The sequence below is a fragment of the Macaca mulatta genome, chromosome 5, assembly GCF_049350105.2.
Source record: "Macaca mulatta isolate MMU2019108-1 chromosome 5, T2T-MMU8v2.0, whole genome shotgun sequence".
NCBI classification, from domain to species: Eukaryota; Metazoa; Chordata; class Mammalia; order Primates; family Cercopithecidae; genus Macaca; species Macaca mulatta.
Genome location: NC_133410.1, coordinates 100,231,065 through 100,243,653, shown reverse-complemented (window position 1 = coordinate 100,243,653; position 12,589 = coordinate 100,231,065). Strand labels below are relative to the sequence as shown.

Sequence of the window (12,589 nt, the reverse complement as noted above, 5' to 3'; positions counted from 1 at the left end):
GTCTATAGTATAACTGAAAGAAAGACACATAATAAAGAAGGAACACAATCCATTCCAATTAGCTGTATGTGTTATTATTCTAGCAGGGGTAATTCTGCATAAATAGCAAATGAAAAATAATTTTAAAAAATACCTCTAATTTAAACTATGATATATAAACTATTGGCTCTTCTCTTTCTGTAGTATATTATGACCCACATCCAGAAAAAAAAAATGAATATTAGTTTTTTTCCTAGTTAAATCACTAAATTCTTTGTCCTTCAAAATCCCTGAGTTTGCTGAAAGTGAAAAATGAAGGGAAACATAAAGATAATCATCAAGAAAAACAATCTCTCCCATCTCTTCAACTGTGTTTTAAAACATTCAAAACATGGAAGAGAAACCAAAATAACTGTGGTCTCGATCAAATAAACGTTTTCTATAAAGCATTTTGTTCACAATAATAGAGACACGAAAAATCCAAGACACTAGATTTACCATTCACGCCAATGGCGTATATCATGCTCAGAGCGAATGGTGGAGATGGAGCAGTTGGTGAAGTAGGAGTTATAGCAACTGATTTGTCTTCATGAGAAAGAAAAGAGGTAACTTCTAATCTCTGTCAACAAAAAAATTAGCCCTGCAGGTCAATAGACTAATAGTATTTGGTAGAAGGAGGGTCCTTACATATGGAAATGTTAACAGCATGTCCCAGGTTAAGGACTTATTTGACTAAATGAACTTAGAATCTATGGATTTATGCACATGGCACCCTGGAAAATGTCTCAATGTTGGGATATAAAATATCCCATTCATGAATGAAACTCTCTCTGCTGTGTGAAGTAATTCCAAAAAACTTCTCCTAAAGATCTGAGCTATGACTGCGGATCCAAGAGTGGGTGATCGATGCAGAATGAAAGGCCTTGGAGAGCTGCCTTCCACACCCCAGACCTGTTCCTGCTTCATCTGAGTTCTTAAGTGCCATTACCTCTGAAATGAATAGTAAGCTTTGATATTGGGATAATACATCTGATTGGTATGAGTCTAATTTGACAATGTAGTTTTTTGTTTTAGCTCACCAGACATTGATTTTTTTTTCATTAATAACCAACAATAAATTTCCAATGGATACATAGCATTCTACTAGATATTTTTCACTTTTTTTTTTTTTTTTTTTTTGAGACAGAGTCTCCCTCTGGCACCCAGGCTGGAGTGCAGTGGCATCAGCTCGGCTCACTGTAACCTCCACCTCCCGGGTTCAAGCAATTCTCTGCCTCAGCCTCCCGAGTAGCTGGGACTACAGGCTCAAGTCCCCATGCCCAGCTCATGTTCTGCATTTTAGTAGCGACGGGATTTCACCACTTTGCTCAGGCTGGTTGCAAACTCCTGAGCTCAGGCAATCCACCCCCTCGGCCTCCCAAAGTGTTGGGATTACAGGCGTGAGCCACCACGCCTGCCCAATATTTTTCACTTTTTAAATCAATACAAATTGGTTACTTGTTTTCTAAAGTTTACCTTCTGATACAAAAGTAACAGGCTGGGGGCAGTGGCTCATGCCTGTAATCCCAACACTTTGGGAGACTAAGGCAGGCGGATGCTTTGAGGCCTGTAGTTTGAGACCAGCCTAGGCAACATAGTGAGACTCCATCTCCACACACACACACACAAATAAATTAATAAAAATAAAAATAAAAATTAGCCTGGCACAGTGGCTTATGTTTGCTGTCCCACCTACTCGGGAAGCTGAGGCAGGAGGATCACTTGAGCCCAGGAGGTTGAGGCTGCAGTGAGCCATGATCGCACCACTGCACTCCAGCCTGGGTGATAGAACAAGATCTGCCCCCCTCTTTCTGTCTCTGCCTCCTGTCTCTCTCTCTTTTAGAGTACATATTTATTAGTACATTGTGTAAAGTTTTCCTCATGTTGCATAGGCATTACTGAAATGGATCAGGTAGTTTTCAAGAGGTTAGTCATTACTTTTCAGGATCTTTTTCTTAAAATCCATGTGGCTACAACCGAATGGCTGTCAGATGATCATTATCTCAAAATGGATAAATCACAAAATAACATTCTATAAAAATTGTACTAGAAATATAAATTGAACTCTAAATCTATATGAACACGATAACTTTTTAAGAAATATATGAACCGGCCGGGCGCGGTGGCTCAAGCCTGTAATCCCAGCACTTTGGGAGGCCAAGACGGGCGGATCACGAGGTCAGGAGATCGACACCATCCTAGCTAACATGGTGAAACCCCGTCTCTACTAAAAAATACAAAAAACTAGCCAGGCGAGGTGGCGGGCGCCTGTAGTCCCAGCTACTCGGGAGGCTGAGGCTGGAGAATGGCGTGAACCCGGGAGGCAGAGCTTGCAGTGAGCTGAGATCCGGCCACTGCACTCCAGCCTGGGCGACAGAGAGAGACTCCGTCTCAAAAAAAAAAAAAAAATATATATATATATATATGAACCATGAGGTAAACAAAATTAAAATCTGTGTAGCATATTTCTTGCCAAAGTTACTTGTTCCTTCAAGCTTACTGTTATATTTAGTGAAAATGTACACAGAAATTTCTTCTGAGGTTGGAAATCTTGCCAGTCTCATTATGAAGAAAGTTTTCTGAAAAGCCTGAGCATGAAGGCATGACATTCATTCACTCTCCCCAACCATTACATTCAAAATTTATTAGCACATATACCTTCCAGGCTGTTCATCAAAGTTTCAGTTACTAGCTATTCTTCCTCACAGGGGTGAGAGAATACTTCCTTTACTATATATGTATATGAAATATATACATTCATATATATGAATATATTTCATACATATGAAAATAATTTAAAATTTATATTATATTTATTTTATATATCACATATTTAATTATATATATATCATATAATATATGTTATATATAATAATTATATATCATATAATATATGTTATATATAATAACTATATATCATAACTATATATCATATATATTTAATTATATATATATAATTTTTTAAGGAAAGTTAAAAAATCTAAACTATATCTTAGAGGGAAGAAGCAATCTTTTTACCCTTACTGCAATAATTGCTTTTCTCCATCAGGATCAAATTGGCCTTCACCTGCCATTTTTCTTTCTGGGAGTCAGGAAACTTGTTCTTCTGCACAAAGAATACTTATGCTACCTATATATTTTCTCCTCCGTATCAAGTTTCTTTCTTTTTTTTCTTTTTAGACAGCTTTTAAATGAGGAAACCCTCCTTTCCTATATAAGTGTGTGTGTACCCATATATAACGTGACCACAATTTTACAACTTAAGGAGGCAAACAGCTTTCAGATAGTAAGAAAGTAGCCAGAAAATATTTTATCATTTGAGACTCTTGTTCATCAATTTCTTGTATGTGTATCCCCACACAAAAATCAAAGATGAAAACAGAAAAAAAAAAAAAAAAAAAAAAAAAGGTTTCACACCAGAGAGGCAAGAGAGAACCAATGCATAGATTCAAAAAGTACGATTTGGTGTAAAAGATAAAATAACATGCTTATGTATTTCTTCCTCCCCCCATTTTATAGCCTATCATATTCTTCTCCATTATGCAAATTCAGATATCCAACAGATGTCATTTAGAAGACAGGATATTTCCCAGCTGGGAATTGTGGCTCACACCTGTAATCCCAGCACTTTGGGAGGCCAAGGTGGGTGGATCGCTTGAGCTCACAAGTTTAAGACCAGCCTAGGCAACGTGGTGAAACCCCATCTCCACAAAAACAATACAAAAAATGAGCCGGGTATGATGGTGTGTGCCTCTAGTCCCAGCTACTTGGGAGGCTGAGGTCAGAGGATGGCTTGAGCCCGAGAGGCAGAGGTTGCAGGGTCAAGATCGCACCACTCGCACTGCAGCCTGGGAGACAGAGCCAGATCTTGTCTTAAAAAAAAAAAAAAAAAATTCTAACAACTCTTAATGCTTATTAACACCAAGAAAGAATAGTTTTTCTTTTTCTTTCCCCCAAAGGGGAATATACACATCAATCTATTCATTGACATGTAGACTTGTTTCAAGTAAATATAGCAAATGAAATTGATGTGTTTGAAAATAAGTTAGTGTTATTGTTTCCTTTTCAAGGTGCCAGCATACAATACTGGTGATTACCCAAAAAATCACCAAGTAAGATAGAGATTTGTTTTAGAGAGAGTGATTACATATGAAAAACTTAAAATAGTATATAACTGTATTTGGAGAGTACTATAAGGAGAAGTAAGCTCAAAATACAACATGAAAAGCATCTCCTTGTTAAATTTGGACATTTCTGCTTCTAGTTGCAAGTTAGATATGAAAAAGAAAGTGCATTTTGTTTTATAATGAAATAAATATTTAAAACAATATTAAATTTAGGTAACTAAGGAAAACTAAGGAAGTTTTTATGTGTGTCACAATAAAATCATGTGTCACAATAAAATCATATGGATATCATATAGTAACGTATGCATATAATAACATATTACTTTAGGGTCTTCATTAAAAAATCATTTAAAACATAGCTATATGTAATGAACTTAACAGATAATGATAAGTGCCTACATTCTAAAACTTGGTAAGTCAAATTAAATTGTCAGAATGATTTAAAACATAAATATGTTCATAGTCATTGAAGTACCTAGCTAAAGGGTCCGGGGCTTTCCTTCCATGCATTTCTCTATATTTGTATAAATAATTCTCACTCTTATAAAATATTTCCCTTAACTCATACATTTCACACCTTACGCATAGTAGGTAGCATTCACAAAGTAAATGTTTACCATTGCAATTATCCCTAGTTCATAAAGAGTACTTCAAAATTCAAGCTTAATAATATAATATATACATAATACACAATTATATATTTGCATATGTAATCAATGCATACATTGTATTTAATTCTGCAATTCTACAACCCACCAGCATTTTGGAATCAGGAAAACAAAACAAAACCCTGACTTTTGATGTGGAGCACATGAGAACAATCTATGTCTTTGTCTTTTGTTAGAAAAGTTATATGAATTTGAGAAAGTTACTCGACTTCTTCAAATTTGAGTTCCTTTATTTGAAAGATGATGACAAGTTTGCTCAATCTTATATTTTGAATTAATGATTGTGAGAACATTTTGGACAAACATGCTGGCATAATAGTAGAAAATAATGTTCCTTTGATCAATAAATACTGATGTCTCTTGTCCCTCCTTTGGGAAATAATTATCAACCATAATTTTGTTACACGTTGGAACATAGCACAAAAATTACAACAGTTCTCACGCATTTTTCTAAAAACGAAAACAACATCCCCAAAAATCCCTATTTAAATTTCACTTTTAATGTAATCAAATAAATATTTATACAAAACACTTTAAGAGTCTAATGGACAAATTATGTAATGAACACTGTGAGAAAGTCTGAAAATATTTCCCCTTGAAAATAAAATTATTGATGTTTAAACATGTTTACTGATGTATATTTAGAATTGATTCAGTTACAAGGAAGGAATAAAATGAAAAAGGAGGGGAAGGGAGGGGGAAGGAAGGAAGGAAGGGAGGGAGGGAGGGAGGGAGGGGAGGGAGGGAATTAAGGAGAGAGGGAGGGGAGGGAGGGAAGGAAGGAGGGAGGGAGGAAAGAAAAATAGTGTTTTGCTGGTATTAAAAATAAATTATAAAATTGTACCATTTGAAACAGGTGACCTTTTCTTTTCTGTAGTTAAAGCTTCAGCTAAATTGCTTTTGAGGAAAAAATGTACCTTTCTTTATTGACTTACTTCACTTGCTAATACAAATTATTTTGTCTTGGTAGCCTGGTCAAAAGATCTTCAATTGAATTCTTGCTTCTTCAAGATGATACAGTATTGACCATTCATGTAGATAAAAATCTTTACCAGGGGAGTGCTTTAATTTAAGAGAATGGAGTTTTACATTATCTGCATTTAAAGGTTTCAAATATAAAATAAGACAACAAAAAGAAAGAGATAAGAATAGGATAAAAGAAGGAACTCTAGAAAACTGTTAGAAAAACAAACAAATGTTTTTGTATTTTAGATCACAGAGGGTGTTTTAAAAGGCAAAACAAACAAGGGCAAATACACTATTTTGTGTAAATAAATATATTTATAGTTTTTATTTTAATACCATGTTTTAAACCCAGCATTTACGATTCATAATATTATGTTACATAATGATTGAAATAATTTAATTAATTTTATAACATATTTATAAAGGTTACCATCATTAACCATGATTACTTCATTGTCTGTTTGCACGACACGGAGAACTCTCAGTAAAACCTGCTTTCTTCTTCTTGGCTCTATGACTTTTCTATTGCCCTGAACCCTGACCACAACATTGAGCCATTCTTTTGGGCTGTCTATCTCTGTCACCTATCCTTGCAGTAAACTGCAACATTCAGGAGTGCCTTGTAGCCACCTGGTCACTTGATAATTAAAGTGACCTGTTACACAAAGGCAACAGACAGAGACACACAGAAATAAGGAAACAATGTCATGTCTAGGCCACAGATACCCTTTTCGGATACATTCAGGAGACTCCCTTTAATATGAGGTTATCTTCCAATAAATCATCTTCAACTATTTAGTAATCTAAACAGGTGTTACATTTTCTGTAGTTAGAATAAGACTCTTCATTATTTATTCTAATTAAAGACATATTGCTTTCATCTTTTGATCTTGATGCGAGGGAAAACAGATTGTAGATCATTTTGTTCTTCAGTAGGAAATGTCCTACTAAGATGGAAGACACTAAAGGCATTATTTTCAAACTTATCTAATTTACATAGAATATGTGATGAAATTAAATTAAGACTATAACCAGGGAGAACAATGACATGGATGAGAAGAGTGAACAAAAAATACTTACTGCCAAGTGGAATATTACATCTTAGAATATTTGCATATAGAAAGAATTTTTAAACAAAATCTATTTTTGATTTAAAAATATAATGAGAATAAAGCAGAAATATGTTTAGTTGAATCTTCATCAATATTTTATATGATTTTTGCAAATGCAAAAATTGTGAATTGAACTGAAAATACTTCTATATTACATACTTAAAATATGAAATGATGAAAACATTGTTTTTACTCAATATTTTACATGTCATAGATTAGTGATGCATTTCTTATTGTCAAATAATGATTTAACCTAAGTTGAAATAAGTACTGGTTTAAATAAACCTTCAGTGCATGTAGGATTCCACAGGGCCTTGAAAAGAAGAAAACAAAAAGAAATGAATGAAATCAATAAAATAAAATGAAATTTTACTTAATATGAATATTTAAAATGTTCACAGACTTTTAACAAACACAGACCAACATAAAACGGTTCTATTTATGATTTTCTCAATCAAAAATTGCTCTTAACATTTATAACAAATATATTAGTAATGCATATAGGCTCCCAACTTCCAATTAAATATGCTCTATTACCAAACATGAGATTAAAGAGGAAAGATTAATTAGCAAATATTTTCATTTCCTTGGTTTTATAATTGGAGTACAAAAACAAGTTTTAATAAACTGTTTTTCTTTATGTATTCCTCCATCTTAAAGAAAACTGCAAGAAAATGAAATAATTAAGCACTATGTAAGTCTCATGTGGCTGTCCTGGTATTTTTGTAACCCGTAGTCACCATCCAAAGTACTAAACACAAAGCTTCAACAGAATTTTGTTAATCTGCAACAATTATTATCTTATTATTATATTTTAATCTCTAAACTTTATTGCAATTTTAAGTAATAAGAAATATAAGACATTTCAAAATATTTCACCCTTTTTACAAAAGGAGACTTCATTTTGTGCTGGTACTATATATGAAAAGAAGTATAAATTGCAAGAAGCATAGAATGTGATATCTGCTCCCAGGAGTGTAAAAATTTAGTTAGAGTGATATAAATGAATATAGGAAAGGATGAGCCATACTACAGAGATGGTAAGTTATAATAAATACAACATATACATGCTAATATAGGAAACTGGCAACATTATATAGGACTGGTAACTGTAAAATGAAGGTAGGTTAAATAGAACTGATAACTGCTGAAGGAGTTCTACAGAAAGAGAAATCATTCCTTGTTTGCATTATCCAATCAAGGATATGAAATTGGAGATTGGCTTAAAATAGAGATATATTGTGGGGCAGAGGTATTCCCGATGAAATGGTTAAAAATAAACCAAAAATGAAACAAAATCTAAAAACTTAGAAAATGATTAACGGTTTATAATGAATCAGTGTTGATGGAATAAAAAGTTTTAGTTTGAAAACAGTAGGTGTTCAAACTGCATAAATAGGGAAGGGTACAATTTTAGCAGCCGTGGATGCTGGTTTGGGGAGTGTGGATTCTATCCTACATGCCTTATTAAGCCATTCAGAGAGTGTGTGTATGTGTGTGTGTGTGTGTGTATGTGTGTTTCAAATTAGAAATACAACACAACGTAAGCTGTGTGTTTGCATTTATTTTTTATTTTTGGAAAATGTATCTGTGGTGTTACGTAGAGTAGAATGCATAGAGACTAAATGTAACATGACAAGACCAAAAGCAATATGAGGAAATCCTGAAGCACTCAGCAGGATTGAGAGTTGAATGTTTTTGGCAGTATGATTTTCCCTGTCACCATGCTTGTCCTGGTTCTGTGAACAGTGACCCATCACTCGAGTTCCAGCTCAAATGCAACATTGGCAGAACCATCTTCCCTGATGGCTCTTTTCTAGACAGTAGCTCCTTCCCTTCACTTAGTTTCTCTTAATCTCATCTTTCTGTTTATCTCCTTTATGCCCTTAACACAGTGTGAAATTCTCTTGTTTACATCTTTGGTTTTTAGTTTACTGCCTGTCTTCATTGACTAGAATATGAGGTTTATGAAGACAAAAAACTTGTCTGGTTGTGTCTGCTTGGTGTTCACTGCTACAATCTCAGCGTCTGGAATATCTCTTTCTCTCTTTTGTTCTTTTATGTGTAACTGTTTGTAAATGATGGGGTAATACAAGGAACATCAGGACTATAAATGTGTGTTACACACAGATGCAAATATGGTATTGCCAGCCATTTTCTTAAAAAAAAAGTCCACAAAATCTTTAAGACTAAGGATTAAACATTAAGAAGATGCCTGACATTCAGTATTTATTACACAAATACTAGTTGAGTGAATGTGAAAGACAGAGAGAATATATTTTTATATGTTATTTTATACATTTTAGAAATCTGGAATTCTGTTCCATTTTAATGGAACAGAATTTTAATAAGATTTCCATTTTAGAAATCTAAATTCTGTGTAATTTAAGGCTCCTAACATTCATATGCTTAATGAAAATCTAACCCAGATCCACTTTTTAATTTTAAAATAGTAAAATGAAGGGAAAAATACCATAATAGCCTGAATATGTTCAGAGACACACATGTAATGAAAATATATGATACTAACATTTCTCTTTCCACAAAAGTTTTAATACTCTAATATTTGTAATGTGAAGGGGACAAAAAAACCTTTAATATATCTGTGTCATTTTGAGCAAGTAGAACATGAAGACAACTGCAAAGAAATAGTAAAGTTCACCTAATGAGAACAAATGGCTTCCTGTGACTACATTATAGTGAAAATAATAATTTGAAAGATTCTTTTTTATGATTTACCACTCTGGGGATATTATAAACTAGGAAAATCAGCTACAAAATAGATTAATCTTCTTGGGCTTTAAGGTATAATGCATTCAATATATTGTCAAATTAGAAAGAAAAAATTCTGCAATATTTAACATTCATTTTTAATAACTACATTTTAGAAACAAAATTGTCATTTAATTGTTTCCACAAAATTTTCCAAGTTACTTTATTTTGTAAGAAAGTAGGTCTTGAATAGAAAGTAAATACATTGTGCAAATAATTTCATATTCAAGTTTGTAGTGATGAGCTTTCTTTTTTAAATAATGTATTTCTACTTTGAAAGTACATTTTATTATTATAAAAATACATATGTTCATTGCAAAAAGTTACAAAAAGAGATAAACAAAAATAAGGAAATAAAATGGTACATTCCTACAAACCAGAGATCGCCACTATACCAAGCTTTCTGGATTCATTTCCATTTATTTCTATTTTTTTAATTAAAAAGAGAACTGCATAGTACACTCTGTTTTTCATTTTGCTTGCCTTTTTCCCCAGTAGTAACCTCTAACTGTTCATGTAAAGAAGTTTTCATCATATCTAATAGCAATCCTTGATCAAATTTCTTCAGATGTACCTCAAATACATGTTACTGCTGGACTGCCCATCCCAATTTAGTCCTGGCCATACATTATATCTTACTATAATGCCATTTAAATATTTTTGTGTATTTTTAAGCTGGGAAACTATTCCCTTTATTGAGAAAACTTTTAAGATACAGAAAAACAGACTTGCAATATTCTTTTTTCTGTTTTTTTAATTATTATACTTTAAGTTCTAGGGTACATGTGCATAACATGCAGGTTTGTTACATATGTATACTTGTGCCATGTTGGTGTGCTGCACCCATCAACTCATCAGCACCCATCAACTCGCCATTTACATCAGGTATAACTCCCAATGCAATCCCTCCCCCCTCACCCCCTCCCCATAGTAGGCCCTGGTGTGTGATGTTCCCCTTCCTGAGTCCAAGTGATCTCATTGTTCAGTTCCCACCTATGAGTGAGAACATGCTGTGTTTGGTTTTCTATTCTTGCGATAGTTTGCTGAGAATGATGGTTTCCAGCTGCATCCATGTCCCTACAAAGGACATAAACTCATCCTTTTTTATGGCTGCATAGTATTCCATGGTGTATATGTGCCACATTCAGACTTGTACTATTAACACCTGCATAGCCTTCACGTCTTATCTTAGTCCATTTTGCATTGCTCTAACACCTGAGACTGGGTAATTTATTTATTTTTTAAAAACGTTTATTTGGCTCAGGATTATGCAAGCTGGAAGACTGGGCATCCGGTGAAAGTCTCAGCCTACTTCCACTCGTGGCAGAAATGGAAGGGGAGCTGGTATGTGCAGACATGACACTTGCTACCCGAGAGGAAGCAGGAGAGACAGTGGGGAGGTGATTGCTCTCTCAGGAACTCACTCACCCCAAGGGTGGGCATTAATCTATTAATCTATTTATCTATTAATGAGAGATCTCTCTCATGACCCAAACATGCCCTATTCTCCCATTAAGCCCCATCTCCAATTGAGAATCAAATTTCAGCATGAGATTTGGAGGAGATGAACATTGAAATCATGGCACCTAGATTCAGTAATTAAGAGTTGCTGGCCGGACGCGGTGGTTCAAGCCTGTAATCCCAGCACTTTGGGAGGCCAAGACGGGCAGATCACGAGGTCAGGAGATCGAGACCATCCTGGCTAACATGGGGAAACCCCGTCTCTACTGAAAAATACAAAAAACTATCCGGGCGAGGTGGTGGGCGCCGGTAGTCCCAGCTACTCAGGAGGCTGAGGCAGGAGAATGGCGTGAACCCGGGAGGCGGAGGTTGCAGTGAGCTGAGACCCGGCCACTGCACTCCAGCCTGGGCGACAGAGCGAGATTCCGTCTCAAAAAAAAAAAAAAAAGAGTTGCCATAGCTGCTTTTGGTCTTCTCTCCCTCTCTCTAGTTATTCACTATATATATGTGTGTGTGTGTCTGTGTGTGTATATATGTACACACACACACACATATACATACCCAAATATATATACACACACATATACACACACACATATATATGCATTTCACATGTTATGTCTGTTTAGTTTCTTTAATCAAGATAGTCCCCTAATTTTGTGTGTGTGTGTGTGTGTGTGTGTGTGTGTGTGTGTGTGTGTGTGAGACAGAGTTTTGGTCGTGTTGCCCAGGCTGGAGTGCAATGGCACAATGTTGGCTCACTGCAACCTCCACCTCCCGGGTTCAAGCGATTCTCCAGCCTCAGTCTCCTGAGTTGCTGGGATTACAGGCTTGTGCCACTATGTCCAGCTAATTTTGTATTATTAGTAGAGATGGGGTTTCTCCATGTTGGTCAGGCTGGTCTAGAACTCCCAACCTCACATGATCCACCCGCCTCAGCCTCCCAAAGTGCTGGGATTACAGGCGTGAGCCACCAAGCCTGGCAGATAGTCCCCCAATTTTTAATAGCATCTTCTTTTTTAAGGATACCATATGAGTTGTCTTGTAGAATACTGCCCATTTGGATTTTGTCTGATTGTTGACTGATGGTATTGTTTAACTTATTCACCCACCTCCTCTGTTTCCTGACTACTGAAAGTTAAGCCTATAAGCTTGAAAGGTTTATACTTTTTCAGTGGGCAAAACAAGAAAATATTCTTCAATTAACAAATAGTAAGTTTATATTGACACTTTACATTTGAATATAACATTACCAGGTTCTTTCCTTTATCTTATATTATCATAGTTATGTTTATTTTCTCTTATCCTGAAATAACTTGGATGCTAGAAACATTAGATTTAGCTGTTAAATATTATAACACACAAATAACTTCCCAAGTATTACAACAATAGTAATATAATTTTACTTCTGATTGAAGTTTTAGATTTTTTGCACTTGTATTTGTCCTTATACTGTAACTCATTT

The 12,589-nt window shown here is 34.8% G+C and overlaps 1 protein-coding gene across 10 annotated transcripts in view; it reads right to left on the bottom strand.

The window, feature by feature from the left end:
* The window catches only part of CCSER1 (coiled-coil serine rich protein 1), a 1,446,943-nt gene that overhangs the window by 652,624 nt on the left and 781,730 nt on the right, over positions 1-12,589 (bottom strand). For 4 of the 10 annotated variants that reach the window (XM_078002685.1, XM_015138796.3, XM_078002686.1 and 1 more), the window contains one exon: positions 6,075-7,204. The exons of the other annotated variants lie outside the window; for them this stretch is intronic. In XM_078002685.1, coding sequence (XP_077858811.1) covers positions 7,145-7,204 — 60 coding nt within the window. In that variant the 3' untranslated portion in view covers positions 6,075-7,144. Of the gene's footprint in view, positions 1-6,074; positions 7,205-12,589 lie in introns of those variants that run through there. 10 annotated transcript variants of the gene reach the window in all.